This window comes from Taudactylus pleione, unplaced genomic scaffold, assembly GCF_031769625.1.
Source record: "Taudactylus pleione unplaced genomic scaffold, aTauple2 ptg001624l, whole genome shotgun sequence".
NCBI lineage: Eukaryota > Metazoa > Chordata > Amphibia > Anura > Myobatrachidae > Taudactylus > Taudactylus pleione.
Genome location: NW_028286021.1, coordinates 580,227 through 600,487, shown reverse-complemented (window position 1 = coordinate 600,487; position 20,261 = coordinate 580,227). Strand labels below are relative to the sequence as shown.

The window sequence follows — 20,261 nt, the reverse complement described above, 5'->3', positions numbered from 1 at the left end:
ACATGCAAGACTCTACTGTATGTTCTCTATCCACAAAGCTATGAGAGAATTAAAAGAGATCAAGTTCCTGTGAAGAACAGAAGCTGCATTTTTTATGTCATGTTCAAAGTGGTTTTCTCCAAAGTACGGACCCAGTTCAACTTTATTATAGGTGAGAAACATCATCGAGGCTTTAGAAAGAAGTATTATATTTGTGTGTGGAGAGTATTAATCGATTACTAACTGGATTTGAACTCTTTGCCACTTGACAACTAGCATTGTGCTAATCCAGGATTAGCTGTTTGCTTTTTTTATTTTTTTAGGTTTGTATAAAAAAAACTTGATTCAATAAGAATTAATCAGTGAAAATAGGTTTATACCTAAACCTATATAATCACTGTAGACCTAATGAGAGTCACGCGATCGCTTACGTCCTGTGACACTCTATTTGGCTATGCACCTCATTGCGCCCAAATCTCCTGGCTCATGAATTTGAACAAGCCTATTGCGCAAGGAGGCTCCTAGCCCCAGAACAGACTTGTCTTAGGTTCTGCTCAGCACACAGGGCAGCCCAAATTCTGGCCAAACAACTTGATCTTGCCTCCTTGCTCTCAAACTTTCTGCCTTAGAAACTGTATATCAGCTCTCCTCAAAATCAATGCCTGTTCAGAATGTAGGTAGTTAGCAACGCCAATAAGCAAACATAACTTTGCCTGAACTTGGCACGAGACTTTTATCCATAATAATTATGGCTGCACTATCCAACAGCAAAACCTATGAAGCTGTATTCCAGACAGTTGCACGATACATACCAATTAAGTTTCTAAAAAAATTTAAAAAAAATCCCCCCAAAAAAACATTACAATACCTGTACTATAAAACATTTTTTTGGGGTTTATTTGTTGTTAAATTAAATATAGTAAATAAAAAAAAGAAAACCTTCTGGAAACAGAAAATGAATTCCATCTAAATTTGAAGGTGTTACTTCATGTAACAAATCTTCTCTAGATGTTACAAAGAGCACATGCCATATAAAACCCTGGCGTTATATGTTGTTTTTCTTCTCCAGGTCCCTGAATGCCATTTAGCAGGGTATCCTGTGTGTCATCACCCAATTCTTCTGAGGATTCCCATTTCTAGAGGTGAGAAGTGTGTTGGCGTACTATAATCCAAATACTGGGAACGTAGCTGAGAATCACATTAGCACTTTCTTTGATGGACCCCTAAGACGTGACAGGAAGCATAGAGTGACCCTTGGCTTAAATGCTACAACCCTTCAGCCTCAAAGCTTGTGACTGATCTTTGATGTTTGTGGAGTTTCATTTCATGATTGTAAATTACTATTATAGCTCTTGGACCTTCTGTCTTTCAAGATATCCACAATGACGTACTGTATTATTTAGACAGTTTATGTATTTCTGAATAACTATTGGGCGAATATTTCACATCTAAGACATGGATTTTGTACTTGTTTGTGTATATATAACGTCACTATTAACGGTGACTTCAAACATCCTTACAATCTGTAATTCACAAGTATTCCTATTACATATTGAAGTGAAATTACAATTAAATGGATTTGCCGTGCACCAGAACATACGTAGCACAGCCTTCTAAAGTCAATGTGAAGCCTTATATTATGCTACAGATGCATCTGCTTGTTATTATTATTACTGTAGCTCACCTTACAAATTATATAATACTTTTTGTTATTTTGACTCAAAGAGGGTATATTTACTAAAGTGCTGGTTTTTAGATGTAGAGATGTTGCCCATAGCAACCAATCATGTTCTAGCTATTATCTTCCAGGAGGTGCTAGTTACATGTTAAATAGAATCTGATTGGTTGCTATGGGCAACATCTCCACTTCTAAAAACTCTCATTTTAGTAAATATACCCCAAAGACTGAATGATGGAGCTTTGAATCAATATTACTAGACTTTGAAGTTAGGCCTCTACATACTGTATTGACAACCCTTGGTGGGCACCAAAAAAATACCATGCTGCAAATATTAACTATGTACAATATACTATTGCAATTGTTTTAATTATTTTGGCATGGGACTCAATTCAAGATGTGGTTCTTGGACACATAACAAATAAACCAGACCACTTCATCCCTGAAGCAGCAGTGTCTTAGCGATAGACACTGCTGGCTTTTGTTCAGGGGCGCCGAGAGAGGGGGGGAACGGGTACAATTTACCAGCGCTGCCCCCCTCTCCCTTGCCTATAAATAAACAATGAAGATGATGTTTTGATTCACCATTGGTTAACTAAAAGTAAAATATTGGCAAAGATTGAAGTTTAACGACATCATCGTTTTTTGTTTTTTTTATGATATATAGTAAGAAACTAAGCCACCATCACAGTGAAAATGGATGTAAACAATGGTGATAACGTCAGTTGATTGATGCCATTGCAAGTCGTTTGGAAGTGAATTTATTTTTAGGTACAGTAAACCCTTTTGAGCCCTCAGATGGAATTCTTGTACCCAAAAATCCCTACACTGTGCCACATTTTAAATGGCAAGTGTTATAAAATATTATGCAGAATCTTTCAACTGTGCTTATTTTGTAACCCTCTGTCAATATGTAATTGCAATTAAAATGTAAAATTCTTACATAAAAACACAAAAAACAATCAAAAAGTGGAAGCTTTTTTTTAATATTGCTCTACCATCATCCTGAAAGGAATAATAATTTGACTTACACATCTGAACTGATTGAAGTTACAGAGTCATGTCTCCTTTTTGCATTTAACAATATATACAATATAAAATAAATACATTTACACAAATGGACATATTTCTGGAGCACATGGTATGATACACAGCACAAAAATATACAGTTGATTGTTTTACAGATGTGAAGCCCATCGATATCTATAAACATGGTTTTATTTGTAATTCTGGCTATATTGCAACTCCTGGAGTATTATAATCATTTTATCATAATTAATTTTTTTCATTAATCTTTTTTTTTCCTTCAATGATCCTTGCACATTAGACTGCCCTCAGATGTTTTTCCTAGGCAGGTAAACAGAGAAGTTTAAATAATTAAAATACAATCACCGACACCCATTTTCTCTTCCATAAGAAAAATAGCAGTTTAAATTTTTTATATGTTTTTTGACATAATTTAAATGCAAAACAGTGTAATAAATACAACTTTCCAATTTGATTGAGATAACGAGTGTGACTCTTCACAGACACGCAATCATATTGCTTTAAATAAGAAAGGAACAAATAATTTAATTTAAAAATTAAGTTAAAACTCTAAATAATAATTTAAATTTTAAAATAATAATCCATTTATATTATTTTATTTTGCACCCCATGCTATTTACGTAGTATTGACAGAAACAAAAATGAAAAATAATCACACAAGGTTTAAATATAAACTAGTATTTTTGCCTCAGGTCTACCGGATCTATTGCACCCATGTCCGAATAGACGCCGGACCAAATGCAGCTTGAAGAACAATATTGAGAACTATGTTTGCGGATTTTTAATGAGGTCTGACACACCACTATTTAACTATATCTAGTATATGATTGCCATTATTGAGTGGATTACAATTACTCAATTTTTACATATTTCCAATTATAATCCAACAGATTTACCTAAGTGTGCAGCTATACCCAAGTACAGACATTTAATACAGTGAAATAGATGTGTACAGTATAGTTGTATTGTTCCATACATTTATATATATATATATTGTTACTAAAACAACCTAAACCTGGAAATAAAATATTTTTAACATTAAAATAAATAATCTCATTCAATCAGCACCATTGTTTTTTCTTCCTCCAAGGAGTATTTAAATTTAGTTACATGTATAGGGATGTGCCAATTTCTGAATACCTATCCGAACTATACATTTCAAGGTACTCAACTTCCTGAATGAATTGTTAATGATGAATAATCTAGAACCACACTACAGTCACTTCTCTACGGAGAAACCACAATCTACAATATAATCCTTATATAACTATTATTTATAGAATCAGGCTGCTGTGTTTCACCAACCCATTGTATTCTGTTTAAAGCACACAGATTAGCAATAGTCTTGGGAATTTGTATGCAACTAAAAACAAAAAACAAAAAACTATATGAACTAAAATAAAATGGTTTGCAACAACACAGAGCGAGTTATTAACATCTGAGATGATTCAGAAGAAGCCATATTTACATCACTTGAAAATTAAGCTTGGTTAAATGTAGAAGTAGAAGATATTTTTGGCGTTCTGTTAAGAATAATTTCAAAAGTTTATTTTTTGTTTGAAAGCCTCTTGTTGTGTGATTTCTCAATTGGATTTTTAATCTGCCGAGGAGTAGTATTTAGGATAAGACTATTACCAGGAAGCCACAGATTAAACTCCTGTATGCTCCTGAGGAATTGTACATCCAATATTGCCTCTAATTCTACCCTGTGTCTAAAGCGCACGTCACAAGAATCAAACAACCACGAGGAGAACAGGACGACAAGCTTTGTAAATGCAACTGACAAAAGAAAAAAAAAAAGAAAAAAAGATTGGTAAAAGCACAACAAACAGGAAACATTTAAAAGCAGAACTATGTTTCTTTTAGTTGATTAAGATTACAATTTTAATTACATTTTTGTACATATAATATGGGCGTTCACATGATACAGGGAGCAACTATTAACACTGGTATACTGGCAGAGCGTGTTGATGTATTGAAGGTAACTGTAAATTTGTGAACGGGATAGGTGTGGGAGGTTACATTAGATTACACCTTTCAACAGTCTCATACTGAATGACTTACATGCTGCAACAATAGGGGTAGAAAACCACATTGACTGCTTTAGATATTCATATAAAATTGCTGTTTAAGAAGAAATGACTGTTTTTTTACAATTATTATTAATTTTATTTATTTTTCCTAACACATATGTGTGTATGTGTATATATATATATATATATATATATATGTATATATATATATATATGTATATATATATATATATATATATATATGACAGCTGTTTTTTGCTGGACGTTGTCTTACCTGCAATATTATTTTATATACTTTATTTTATTTTTATTATTTTTTTGATTGCAATTGATAAGTGAAGTCTGACACCGTAGTAAATTGCAAGCATCCTCACTGGGAATGGTATGCACGTTAGACTACTTATATACTTATATACATTGCAGGTGTAATCTAATATTGTATTAAACATAACAGGTACACTAGGCTTTACATTTTAAGAAACTGATTTTTTTTTTTTTCGAACCAGACTGGCACACAACATTAATTGCATCCGTGGTAATATGCACCATCCTTCAACTATTGCTTGAATAAGAGACATATCCACATAGTAATCAGTAAATGGCTGAAAAGTGGTAAAGCTGATACAAAATAATCTCTATTTATAACAATAAATCAAAAACCTTTCTTTTAAAAAAAAAAAACCTCTTCCATAAGGATTTAATGTCCTTATTAATTGTTCATTGCTCAAACCAAAATGCATTTTTGTATCATATCATATCATTGTTTTTTTTTATTAATATCATTATTATTATTATTATTTTTTTTTTTGTAAGTAATATTGCATGGATGAATAAAGCTTAAAACGATTCCCTGAAAAAGTCACATAGTACTTAACCGAGAACTATCTGGAAGACTTCAAAAAACAATAAAGGTAATCAAGGTCTGGGTGGCCTGGATGAAAAATAAAATGCAACGAAGCAGCCAATGACATGTCGCTCAGGGTGTCAGATTAGAGACTGCTCCCATGGAATCCTATTAGCGCAATCAGTCATTGTTTATACTATACGCAAGATATGATTTTTCTCAATGATTCCGTTTGTTATTGGGGGGGGCATTGTGGTCCGTGTTAAATTCAGTGGCATCCTATGGATTTCTGTCCTTTGGCAGGGCTGGCTTCCATCTCTCTTAATTAAAGACTTTTTAATTTTTTGTTACTTTATTTTAAGTTCAGCAGCAAAAACAAAAGAGGGAGCGGAAAATTCTGCCCTATTACAATGCAGGAGGAAAAGTTGAGAGCTGCTCCAGTCTTGCTGCTATTTATCAGTGCAGTCACTTGCTTTTAATTCAGTACATTATTTGCAGAAACAATTAGACATATTTTTCCCTTATCCTATCAAAGGTGCTGCGAGGCCACCAAAGGTGCTTTTAGTCAGACCTTGGCCTCCAGCATTTCCAAAAAAAGTTTGTGCATAGGAACTTTTCCTTCCAGTTTGATGTTGTAGAAATGTTGGACGGCCTTGGTGGAGGTTTGTCGAAGCAACGGCAAAGTCATCAATAGTTTTCCAGCCCGGCGGGGGTCTTCAATGTGTTGGCCAGCTTCGTAATCCTGCAGAGCCTCATGTAAGACATCTTGAAGTTTTTGAACTGCTTCAACATCTTCTATATGCATGGAGTCTGCAGAAAACAAAACAACAAGGGTTACCTCCTATATTCAAGACATAAGAAGGATTCCTTTTAAAGAAGACAATTATATTTGGATAATTCCAATTGCTATGTACTCCATGATTAAACAACTTAAAAATGCGAGTGAGCAGGGTTTCTTTATGGTGTAAGTATGAATGAGAACCAGAACAAAGATGGCATTTGGCTAATCTAGTTGTCTAGGTCTCCAATGGTTAGGAGGTGCTTTGCACTTCTAAAGGGATAGGTCACTTCTAAAGCCGCTTATCCCGTCATTCAATTAGAATCCAACGTAAACGGGACCTGGCGGAAAGGTAAGTATCGCAAAGTCCTGGGAATTTTCAGGAAATCATCCTGCCCCCCCCCCTAAAGATGGTCTGACATGGGGGATGACTATGGGTACCCCCAATTTTGCCTGCTGAAGGTAGTCGGGGTTTTTAAATAGCCGCGGCAGGTGCATAAATGTGGTGAAGAATAGCACTTAAGTTTTTTTGGGGGGGGGGAAACTAGTCCCATCAAATTTGGGTTACATGAAAATGGGTGCAAGCATATTTTTAAGTCCCTAAAGTGATTTTTGAAAATTCTTAAAAAATGCACCTGCCGCTACCAGCCGCATTCTAGAAAACACATGCCGCATACTTTGGGACCCCCCTGTTAATCAATTTTGCTAGTTTAAAACTTTGTTCCCAAATATTTTTTTTCCGCCCCCAAAATGAAAGTAAATTTTTTGGGGTGTCCTGAGGATTTTTAAAAACTTTTTTGACACAGATTACTTTTAGGGGACCCTCCCAGGGCTGCAAGATATATATATTTTTTTAAGCCTGCACCCCTAAACCCCAATTCTGCACTTTTTTTTCACCATGTACAGTATTACATGGAGAAAAGTTATCCCCGTTTTTTAACAAAGACTTTTCTCACCGGCGAAAAGTCTTTGAAATTAAATATGAGGATAATTGAAATAGGTGAAAATTACGTCAATTATCGCCGATAACGGACTTTTCACCTCTAATTGAATATGGCCCTAAGTAGAAATTTTCATCGGCCATCGATGTTTAAACAACCATCAATGTTCAAAGGTTTTGCAATCGATGGCGGAGATGGCAGGAACAGGGCTTAGCCTCTCCACCCGGCTGTGCTGCTAAGCCCCACCTCCGTCAATGATTGATGGGTGCAAACCATTGATGGTTCACCGTCAACAGTTTAATGCCATCGATGTTAATCACTCGATGGTGACCATCAATGGTTAACATATTGATGGTCATCCCTATATCTAAGTCACTTTTCTCCCTCATCCTCATGGTTTGTCATTACTCACTGTGCAGAAGAACAATTCACTCTGGCGCCCTCATTAATTAGCTGATACTGTTATCTGTAGTCACAGTAGCCTAGGCCTCGCTAATTGACTGAAATGCAAAAGACATGTAACTGAGTGAGACGTAACCGCTGTGCGCAGCCTGTGTAGGGGTGCAGCAGTGAAGTTATACGTACAGTCTGCAAATAACTGAAATGGAGCAGAAATAAATTTGCTTTGTATTTTTGTCAAATGTAATACAGGACAGTACACTACAGTATATGAGTTGTTTACAACATAGACAGATACTTTATATATGACAGTTTCCCTTTAAACAGCTTAATTCCTTCCTTTATTAATTTGCAATTACTGTATGCTAGAGAGACTTTGTGCACGAGAAATACTGCAGCGTTTACTTATTATTCGTTGTAGGTAAGTGAGCGGCAGAACAGCGGCACCGATGTGATATTCTGACTCTTGCCAAGTTTCCAGATACTGTAACTGAGAAGGAGGTTCCTGGTACCTCGCAGGCTGCAGGTGACCGCGATAAGATCAGAGGGTGAATCTATTTTAAAATGATCTACATAGAACAATGACCTTATAGCTGATATCTAATTCTCTCTCTCTCTCTCTCTCTCTCTCTCTCTCTCTCTCCGTTAAGTTGCAGCAGCAATATTGCAAACTGCTAATTACAAAATCAATTAAAAAAAAAATATTTCTAAAACCGGTCACGCATCCCCTGTCTCTCAGGGGGGCAATTTGGGCAGAAGGTCTCATCTCACTTGAGCTGCGCCAAATCACAAGTCGTCATCCGCAAGTAGGCAATAGCAATCTGGTTTTTCATTTTTCAGCGTGGCTGAGCTCAGCCTGAGATTGATCGCTGCATATGGCCCCAGAAAACAAACTGTCAATACTTTCAATGCTTCAGAATTTGAACAAATAGCTGTCTGCCCATTGAAGGCGCGCATTGCATCCCATTTAACAGATTTTATTGACAGTTTCCTTCTTGTAATTAAAGGGAAAACTACTGGCCATAAACCAAGATAAAGTTCAAAGAAAGGGTCAAAACAAAAGCAGATGGAGGGGCACGGTGTGACTGTCAATGGTACACGGCGTCGGAGCATGTTATTGGCGTGCACGTATCTAGTGATCAGCATGCGATTAAAGACGGATCTATAGGCGAGTGTATGCAAATGCTAAGAGGGACTTAAGGACCATGGAGAAACCATTAAGAGCTACACAAAAGAAAAAGGAACAAAGATGAACGATTTTTACCCATCTCCCACCGTACAGCGCTTTTCGGTTTCTCATGTGGACTAAATGTTTTATTAACCCATCGCGCTCTGTCTGTCTGCAAGGCGCAGCCTCCGGCAGATCGGTGGCCTTAAACAATGAAGTCAACAGATCTATAATCTCTAAATCTTATCAGATATTTTCTTCGCTAAGATTGATCACGCGGAGTAGTTAACGCTGATCGCCTACTTGTGGATTGATCTGTAGATGGTTAGCTCTTATGGACAGATATGAGGCAGACATTCAGAATTCCCTCTGAGTTATTACAGTACATCTATTGGTAATGCAGCGATTATCTTGTAGTACAATCCTTGCTGGGCTAAAGCAGTGTTGACCAAATGCCGGTTTTCTGGCCGTGTCGTGCGTTTTTGCACTGCGCGTGTTCTTGAGCTAAGCATGCCCGGTTACGGGCGATGGAGTTGTGCACCACTCAATTGCATCTCTACTTGCAGCTGAATGGGCATGACTGGGTGGTAATGGCGTTTGACCAGGTGAGCGTGGTCCAGAGAGTCAACTCAATTGCGGCTCAGTACTGCACGTATACACCTGGTTTCAGATGTATGTTTTGCACTAGTGACAGTGCGCCCTGATAATGATGGAGGCTAAAAAGCCACGTATAGGTATAGTGGCCGACCGTCCATAGAGATGTGAATATGACAAGAAAGCAGACGGAACTTACTGTAACACATTGCCTAAACAGTGGCGTCATCAGCATCAGATACTATGCAGCAATGTGGCTGCTGGCTGGTACTGTACATTATGCTAATTAATGCAAATTTGTCCTTGCTCTGGTAATATCCACAAATTTCAAGGACCCTGGAGATATCTGCTGAGATCCCCCATTTTCGAATGCGAGAGCAGCCTCCATCGGCTTCTATATGGGGCTGCAATACAGTGAGATTTACCAAGCTCTGAAATGCAAAGACTTCCAGAGTTTTTCCCCGGTAGCTAACGTCATCTGAAGCCTACGGACTACTCTAACGCATCTAGTGGGTCCCTCTCCACCAGCCTTCACTGGCTAGGTAGTGTTTTGACCCCTTCACTGCCCCATTTTTATATATGAAAAAAAACAGTAAGATGCGCAAGGGCTAAAGTAATTCGGCCTCCTCAGGGCCCTTGTTGGGAGCCTGGGATGACTAATGTGCACTCCAGCTCTGGTGGTCTTAGGCCCTGATTCAGAGCCGGACGCTCTGACCAGGGCCGTCCTATTTAAATTTGGAGCGGCCTTTTGGATGGTCGCATAGCTGTGGGTTACCACCCACAGCTTATGCGAGTGTTCATTATGATGGTCGCGATGGTCAAGACCATCGGGCTTGCGACGAGACCCTGCGGTAGGGTCTCACTGCCGCAAGCCCTGGAGTGATTTTGGCACTATCAGAGCCCAAATCACTCCCACTGACATCACTAGTGATGTCAGTGGGGCCGGACCTAGACTGTAGGCGTTCCCATGGGAACGCCTCCGTCTGGCAGCCATGCCCCCGGCACGCCCACCAAAGGGGGCGTACTGTCAATCACCATCGACAGCACGCCCCCTTTTGTGCGAGAACCGGGAGCGACAGCTTGGCTGTCGCTATCCGGGTCTCGTGCATGCGCACGACAGAGCTCCCTCCGTCGTGCGCATGCGCATTTGGGTACCATCAACCCACTTGCGAGCGTCCTGCGATCGCGAGCGGGTCTGAATAAGACCCTTAGATCCTACTCTTGCAGTGTCGGACTGGAGCATGAAGGGCCCACCGGGAGAATCCAGTGGTAGGGGCCCATGCTTGGGGCATGGTCAGTTACCACAGGGGATGAGGCCAGCCCCCACATAAGCTTGGACAGACATTAGTGACCATTCACTGACCCTCTAATAGAATAACAATGTATAGTTCAAGTGCACAGTTTGAAACTGACATTAGAACAAGTGGTAGGGCCCTCAGGCAGTGGGGCCCACCGGAAATTTCCCGTACCCCTGTGGGCCAGTCCAACCCTGTACTTTTGTGTGTTTCTACCGCTTTGGTGAAGAAGGGCAATATATTTACCTGTCTGCATTATCTAGTGCATCAGGCACCAACCAAGGGTGAAAAAGCCACCAAATGATGAGCAAACACCTGGCCTCTGTGCTCGGAGGCACTATCTCCTCACTTCCCCTCTGTGCTCTGAGGCACTATCTCCTCACTTCCCCTCTGTGCTCTGAGGCACTATTTCCTCACTTCCCCTCTGTGCTCTGAGGCACTATCTCCTCACTTCCCCTCTGGGCTTTGAGGCACTATCTCCTCACTTTCCCTCTGTGCTCTGAGGCACTATCTCCTCACTTCCCCTCTGTGCTCTCAGGCACTATCTCCTCACTTCCCCTCTGTGCTCTGAGGCACTATTTCCTCACTTCCCCTCTGTGCTCGGAGGCACTATCTCCTCACTTCCCCTCTGTGCTCTGAGGCACTATCTCCTCACTTCCCCTCTGTGCTCTGAGGCACTATCTCCTCACTTCCCCTCTGTGCTCTGAGGCACTGTCTCCTCACTTCCCCTCTGTGCTCGGAGGCACTATCTCCTCACTTCCCCTCTGTGCTCGGAGGCACTATCTCCTCACTTCCCCTCTGTGCTCTGAGGCACTATCTCCTCACTTCCCCTCTGTGCTCTGAGGCACTATCTCCTCACTTCCCCTCTGTGCTCTGAGGCACTATCTCCTCACTTCCCCTCTGTGCTCTGAGGCACTATCTCCTCACTTCCCCTCTGTGCTCGGAGGCACTATCTCCTCACTTCCCCTCTGTGCTCGGAGGCACTATCTCCTCACTTCCCCTCTGTGCTCTGAGGCACTATCTCCTCACTTCCCCTCTGTGCTCTGAGGCACTATCTCCTCACTTCCCCTCTGTGCTCTGAGGCACTATCTCCTCACTTCCCCTCTGTGCTCTGAGGCACTATCTCCTCACTTCCCCTCTGTGCTCGGAGGCACTATCTCCTCACTTCCCCTCTGTGCTCGGAGGCACTATCTCCTCACTTCCCCTCTGTGCTCTGAGGCACTATCTCCTCACTTCCCCTCTGTGCTCTGAGGCACTATCTCCTCACTTCCCCTCTGTGCTCTGAGGCACTATCTCCTCACTTCCCCTCTGTGCTCTGAGGCACTATCTCCTCACTTCCCCTCTGTGCTCTGAGGCACTATCTCCTCACTTCCCCTCTGTGTAAGGTCCACACTTCAACTAAATCCACACATTTTATTTTCCTTGGGCGATGAGTGAGCTGAGGTTTCTCTCCTGCAATGTATAGTTGTATAATTATAGAATAGTTGTAATACGGGGATGCGGGTGACTGACCTGAGTTAGCGAGGGCTATAGCTTTAAGAGTTACAAACTCCTCCTTCTCCAGCTTCATGCACTTATACTTCTTCACAAGCTGCAAGATGGCGTTATTCAGCTCCAGCAGCCCCGCCAGCTTCGACTGGTCTTCGTCCATTATGTAGTCTTCAGCATAGACCAACTCGTCTTCGAATGAGAGAGACCGGTAGACGATGCCCAGTATCAAGATCTCCATCCACGCGCTCTGCAGGAGGCTCATCTGGTCGGCGAGAGACAAGGTGGAGAACCCTGGGGTAACGAGAGGAAATGACAAAAAGTGGAATAAACTCCCAACAATACGCTCACTGTTACTTAGTGCACATGTCAAATGGTTCTGCAAAAATACTGGTCAGAGGAATTATACATTCTTTTGAATTTTTAGCTGCAAATACAAAGAATCAGTGTTGGAGAGTCCAAATACTATTACTAGTAATAATAATACTGAATGCAATTACTGTCCCCCATAGCAGGACCTGTGGTGGATGGTCGCTATGTACTTTATGTCTACGCTTGCAGAGCACGTGCAATGGCCGGTTTTATCCTTGGATCCACCCATACTGTATACGTAACATGTGAAAGGTGTTATATAATAATTATTAAACACTTTGCAGTCACTTTACTATTACATCTTACAGTCCATAATTTGTTTTATTTAACAAGCGCTTATCACTTTTACCCCTCCTCATTAGCGCCACATGATAAGCTGCACGTTGTCGGGTTAAATCATTTATTTATTTATGTTTTTACCGCGGGTCTTTGTAACAGTAACATTTCAATTTCTTCATTGAATATTGCTGCAAACACAAATGCAGCAGATTAGATGGATCCCTTCTGTGATGTCACGGAGGCTACGGCGGGGATCAGCGATTCTCCAGCCATCGAGGAATGAAAATGAAAGGGGACCAGTCACCTTTCTGCCACAGTAGGTGTCATTCTAGTTTAATAATGTGTCCTATCCGTATTCGCAGACAGCCCTCCCTCAGCGCTAAGGACAGGAGAGAGATTCAGCAGCTTACTACTCATCTAAAAGGCTAAAACCTCAGTGCCAGATTACCAATAAGGCTGCCACCCAGGGCCCCCTCACATAGCTGCATCACCAGTGCGGCGGGCACAGTGCCATCATATGCATAATGCCACACAGGGAACCAAGTCCACACATAGAATACCAAATTATACTGTATAATAACATCGCCAGCATGTCATACTGTATGTACAATTTCACTTGTTAAACCTTAATACGGCCCTATGGATGAGAGTAATCAGTGTCCCCTTCCATTGTAACACACTTTGGTCTATTTGCTAAAACTTCTACAAAAAGGAGACAAAAGAAGAAGTAGTGGTGTAACCCATAGCAACAACCAAACCGAGGCTAGCTATCACATTACAGACTGTACCAGCTACATGGTAGTAGGAATTGGTTGCTATGACCACCTGCCCTTTTCTTCTCTAGAAGTTACGTAAATCTGCCCCGTAGACACTAAATAAATGCTTATTTGATGCTATAAATTACAATGTATCAAACTTGTCTATTTTGCAATCTTGCGCTCCAAGGCCCGGATGGGATGTGCAGGGAGGCTGTGCTGCCACCAATACCATCATTTCGCCCTGTCTAATACTGCCTAATGCCGCAAATCGCATCAACAAGCAGCAGGGGCATGGCCACAATGACGCGATTCGCAGAGGTATCCGGGGAGGCTGGTCTAACACCATACTTGCCGACATTCAGCTCCCTCCTCCCGGGAGGGAGTTGAATGTCAGCTCACAGCGGGGGGGCGTGGCCGCACAATAATGCTGTTGTGGGGGAGTGGCCGAAGCAGGCTGGGGGCGTGGCCGCGAGATCACATCCCCGCCTCCTCTTCGCAATGCCGGAATAAACTGCGTTGTAAAGCGGGGGGACGGGTCTCAGTGACGCGATTCAGCGCGAATGGCGTCACTGGGCACCCCGCTGCGAGGGTTTGATATTAACTCTGCGGGGAGGGGGGGGTAGGGAGGGATGGCGGCTGCCGGAGGCTTGCTTGCCTTTCCGGGGAGCAGGGAGGCTCCCGGCCAAATCGGGAGGGTAGGCAAGCTTAAACTCGTGGGAGTATTACAGCATTCCCAGGGTGTAGCTCAGTAAGTATTAAATACCGTACCATGCGTTTTGCAGAGGGAACGCCCTTTTATCATCACTTTATTTGTGACGCTGGATAATCAGTGGCCTCAGTAACACACTTTTAGGAATATAATCTGTCTGGAATCCGTTCCATGACTGTGAGATAGGGAGTTAATAGATGTTACATGCATTAGACCAGACTGTTAATGTTCTCCGTCACATTAGAAGCATTACCGTTACTCGTACAGTGGGAAATAATTTCCTTGGCCTGTTGGTAAAGTACATAAGTTTGCCAGTTGGCACCTGACAATGACAAGGACTTAATAAAACCATCAAAAGGGATTAGAAGTGATTTTCTTAAGGGGGTCTTAAGACACGTCTGGAGCGTATTCTGAATGCTGAGTAAATGAGTGTACACAGAGAGAAAGCGACGTCTGTCGTTATCCGCAACCGCCTTTTACTGACGATCCACTGCAAAATGTTCTATACAATTTTAAGGGACCTATTTACTAAGCATTGAATGGAGATAAAGTCACTAAGTACCAGCCTATCAGCTCCTACCTGCCATGTCACAGGCTGTGTTTGAAAAATGACAGTTAGGAGCTGGTTGGTTGGTTGGTAATTTATCTCCATCCAAGGCCCGTATTCAATTTGAGGTGAAAAGTCCGGATCCGCGATACTTTTTCGCCGATGATGTCATTTTCGCCTCTTTTGCTTTTGACCCCTAGGCGGAAAGTCAATGCAATGTACTAGGCGAAAAAGTTTCGCCTATGAATATTGCAGGCGGAAAAAAGTGCAAAATTGGGGTTTTGGGGTGCAATGTTGCGGGAACCCCCCTGCAGCCTTCAGACAGTCCCCCAAAGGTAAACTGTGTCAACATTTAAAAAAAAAAAAAACACTTAAGGACACCCCAAAAAATGACTTTGAAAAAGGGGGCGAAAAAAAATGTTGGGGTACAAAGTTAAAAACTAGCGAACTTGACTCTGGGGGGGTCCCCAAGTATGCCCCAGGTGTTTTTTCATTGCAGGGGGTTGCGGCAGGTGTATATTTCACAATTTTTCAACTTCACTTTAGTAACTTTAAAATATGCTGACCCCTATTTTCACGTACCCCAAATTTGCTGGGATAAGTTATTTTCTGGAAAAATCCTCCTGAATACTATTCTGCACCACGTATAGAAAAACGCTATTTAGCAGCTATTGAGCCCGTTTAAAAACACCAAATACCTTCAGCAAGCCAAATCGGGGGGTACCATAGCTAATCCCCATATCAGAGCATCTTTTGGGGGCTGTCAGGCTGATTTCCCCAAATCTGACAGGACTTTCCACCTGTTCAAGTTTCGCCAGATCCCGTTTTCGCCTACTTTCAAATTGAATACGGGGTAATGTGGGCACGCACGCTATACTTTTTCACCTACAAAACAGGTGAAGTAAGCGAAAAGTCCGGGACGCGAAAAAGTATCGCGGCTCGGCTCAAATTAAATACGGCTCTCAGGCTTAGTAAATAGAGTAAATAAATAATAAAGTGTGTGAATTAACAAATTAAAGAGTGTCTCTGACTCACAGTGATAGACATCTTCTTGGGGACAAAGGCAGTTTATCAATTCACTAGAAACTAGCGACATTGCTGAGGCATGAGGTACTTACTGCCTCATGCCTCAGTAATATGGCTAGCTTCTAATGAATTGATAGTATGATTTTTGATTCTGGAAACAAAATAACTACCTTCACCGTGTACAGAAAACAGGTACACTTTAATTCTGCATGTCATCAGGAGTATTTTATTTAGGGTTACAGAATATCTAACCAGGCTGTAATACTTCCTCTCCCCATTTCACACAACCTATGTTTATTCTGGATCCTAATTTGAAATGCATTACACTCAGCGCCCATGAGGTTAATGAAGGATACATCTACTCGCAGATTACAATAAATAGTTGGACTTTTTTATTTCATTTTTAACCAATATCCCACCTACAAAGCCACATCCATTTCACTTCATGTCCTCTCTGTTCAGCATAACATTTAAATGACAGCTTTTCCTTGCAGACGGGTTACAGAAAGCACAATAATTAGAAACAAAACTAATATTTTTTTTCCTTCATTTTTTATTTATTTTTTTTTAAATCCGGTTACGTGATTTACTACGGTTCCCGACAGATTTCCGGAGATTGGAACCGTAAATTCACAAACTTTTTTAGTTGGGCTTTCCCACAAATGATACTGGTTCTGCTGCATTTTCCCTCTGCAAATCGGAATTTCAGCAAAGATAAACAAATGCCCCCCCAGTTACTGGAGCTCAGAATGCTGCGCTCGCCTGAAGAAGTGCGATTCGTCATATTCCGCAGCAGCAGCAGCAGATGGACGGAGCACATAGCCTGCAGCCACCATCCCATGTCAGTCTACTCTCCCCTCCCAGGCACTGCTGTTAGTAAATAATTAGATTTACACGTTCCCCAATCTCCACACATCTTTCTACCGCATAATTAAAAGTGGGATGATTAGTTTATTGAATGGAAGGTGGAACTTTTTTTTTTTTATTGAGGTCCATTCACGATTTTATCAGGGCAAGCACTTTTATAGTTGTCGCCAGGGTGCAGGCATCCAATTTTTCTTATCTGCCTGATTAATACAAACGCTGTTTCAGGACGCATTAATTAACAGATAAAAATCTACGTTCTCATGAAGGGATCAATACGGAGAAGAAAAGAGGCATCAATGTGAATTTAGTGCTGATGATGGAGAAGACACTATATTGACATTTACGTGCAGAGAAACCTTAAGGTTCCTCCACATTCTCTTTTGTCTCTGCGATTTACAAACGAACCGTTTATATATCAGGTCTCACCCTGATTCAGGACGCTCAGTGGGGTTTAATTAAGCAAAAGGTGATGAATATTGTAGTGATGTCACAATGGGGGCTGAGGACGTTGCCGTTGCGCTCTCCTAAATCTTCTGATTACCGATAACTCAATGGTGAGTGTCACGGAAGCCCACTTATGGGGACGTTAGGAAGAAACTACAGTGATGGGGGCAGGAATGCTACTAAACATGATGTGCCTGGTGTCTGAGTAATTGTGGAACTACAAGAGGACATTTATGGTCACAGGAGATGGAACCTATATCGGACGGGATGTACTAGCGCCATCTTCAGGTGGCGTTACCCAATAGAAGCCTATGGGCTTATTATTGGAACTCCTCCACTGAGAAGTATCCAATCGGGCCCCTCCCATCTCCCCCCACAGAAGGACGCCAGAGAGAATTCTGGGTGTTAAACTCGGGAGAGCTGAGGTTTGTGATTTTCATTGCATTCAACCGCGGTATGTACCCAATGAGAGGCGGGATGTACCCAATGAGAGGCGGGATGTACCCAATGAGAGGCGGGATGTACCGACCTTTGTGTTACAGTTTGTGCCCTGATGGTGATCACGAGTATCAAGCAGAGAGTACGAATAGGAGGCAGATGCACAAAGAAGAAGTGTCCAACTCTGCGTATGGGCGAACGCGTGCATTTATCCCATTACCAGCTCTGTCACTCTCTCCTCAGTGGCTGGAGTTGATAAAGACAATTTTATAGGTACTTATAATCCTGTTGTATCTCTGTTATCAACTGCTTGTTTTTGTTGCTTTTTTTGCAAGTACAAAATGATGATATAAATGATATCTGAGGAACACTATAATAATAAATGTACTGGTGTAAGTTAATGCACAGGAGTGAAATGTGTTGATAAGACACAATGCTTCTCATAGACACTGGATCTCTGGCTGGTTGGGTGGTAGTGCAGACTACATGTCTGCACACTCGCTAATGAATTACAAAATATAAGTTTTTAATGAAATGGAATCTTGATGAATCAATACGCAGAATAAATACAGTACTCCTGAGCAATAAATATAGTAACGATGAGAATAAAAGTGGATATATATATATATATACATAGTACATACATACAGCAGAACTATACTCACTTGGCTACTTCTAAGAAATATGGACAACTCACAAAGCAAACAAGATTTTATATATATATATATATATATATATATATATATTCCATAGACAATAAACCTTACGGTTTCACAAGTCCGTTAAGGCTTCTTATACATGATCTGAAATTTCACAAAACCTACTGGATTTGTGCTACTCAAACTAAAAAAATAAAATTCCGATCATTAAGGCTGACGCCTTAATGGACGTGTTCTTTGTGCAATACAAATATGGTATGCCATCACACCCTGTGGTTAACTGCAGATTCAGCACTCTCACAGTTAACTGCAGACTCAGCACTAGTATCACAGATGTCTCCTGCTTACCTTTCGCTAACGGAATGGCCCACTGTCCTCATACACTAGTATCACAGATATCTCCTGCTTACCTCCCTCTCCCGGAATGGCCTGCTGTCCCCATACATTAGTATCACAGATATCTCCTGCTTACCTCCCTCTCCCGGAATGGCCGCTGTCCTCATACACTAGTATCACAGATATCTCCTGCTTACCTCCCTCTCCCAGAATGGCCGCTGTCCCCATACACTAGTATCACAGATATCTCCTGCTTACCTTTCTCTCCCGGAATGGCCGCTGTCCCCATACACTAGTATCACAGATATCTCCTGCTTACCTCCCTCTCCTGGAATGGCCGCTGTCCTCATACACTAGTACTGTATGGGGACGGAATTCATCAAATACAATATTTTCAGACTTTGACTGCGGGGGCATTCACCATCTTCAGATGCCCAAATGCTCCCACACTTGCCGCTCAACCTGCTTCTTCCCTATTGGAAGGAGTCCTGGGTTGCGAAGAGGGATCCTTCGGGATCCCTCTGCCCCTCTCCGGCTCCTTCCACTGGACGTTGGGGCTCTTGTGTGCATGCATGACCTGTAGGACGCACATGTCCACTTGTCTCACTGCTCCGTAAAGAGCAGTGAAAAAACTCCACACCGGTGTAAAGATAAATTGCTCTGGTGTGTCTATCGAGATGGAATGTTAATTATCATAATAAATAGAGAAGACCCCATAGTCAAAATACACTGATTTTTACGCACTCATTATAAAAAGGGTATATCAATAAAACATTTCATTAATCAAACTATAATTTGTTGTTAATTAATACAGTTATCTATAATGATATCATTAATTATAATTAATTATATAGTAAATTAAACTCTTACATGTTGTGATTTTGTGTTATTTGCTGTTTGTTTATTACACACACCGGGAGTCATTTACTAAGGATCAGTGGCGTGCAAAGATGATTATTTAGCGTCATGGCGGCTCTCCGCCAGCTGTACACAATGTGCGTGTCTGCCGGGAGGACTGAACTTTGGACCTGAATCCCTTTCCATTAGCACATTGTGACCCGTTACGTTAGTCTCGGCTGCACTCAATGGGATGGCAACACCCTTATGAGTGTACAGTGCAATACCCACTTATACACCTGATGGGTGCCCACCACTGGCAGAACATCGCAGCATATTGCAGCACATCGCAGCACAAGCCGGGAACGACTGTCATTTCAGTTTAGCAATTTTCTACAAATGAGACATATACATATTTATTTTTTTATTTTTTCTTTAATCCGGTCCAGCTGTGGTCAAGAACGTTGCATTTAATTAAGATTATTGGTTATTAATTATTCTTATTGTTCTGTCATTCACCTAGTGCCCTACGTATTTGTTAGCGGGTGATAATCCATGTGAGCAAATGGCACAACTGAATGCTTCCAGTGAGCCCACCCACCCATTTTATACCAGGGGAAGGGGTGGTTAGGAGCTTCATCTGCTCAATGGCCATTCCCTGCGGCAAGTGAAGTGCTCCATATATGTCACTGGTAATGTCGGTATAACGGGCACCAACATGGATCTTCTGCGCAGTGCGGGAAGG

At 41.5% G+C, this 20,261-nt stretch overlaps 1 protein-coding gene across 5 annotated transcripts in view; it reads right to left on the bottom strand.

The window, feature by feature from the left end:
• Nucleotides 1-2,640: 2,640 nt before the first annotated feature.
• ESRRG (estrogen related receptor gamma) overlaps nucleotides 2,641-20,261 on the bottom strand; it is a 523,236-nt gene continuing 505,615 nt past the window's right edge. For all 5 annotated transcript variants that reach the window (XM_088464267.1, XM_088464263.1, XM_088464266.1 and 2 more), the window contains 2 exons: nucleotides 12,269-12,538; nucleotides 2,641-6,391 (listed from right to left, as the gene is read on the bottom strand). In XM_088464267.1, coding sequence (XP_088320393.1) covers nucleotides 6,147-6,391; nucleotides 12,269-12,538 — 515 coding nt within the window. In that variant the 3' untranslated portion in view covers nucleotides 2,641-6,146. The remainder of the gene's footprint in view (nucleotides 6,392-12,268; nucleotides 12,539-20,261) is intronic.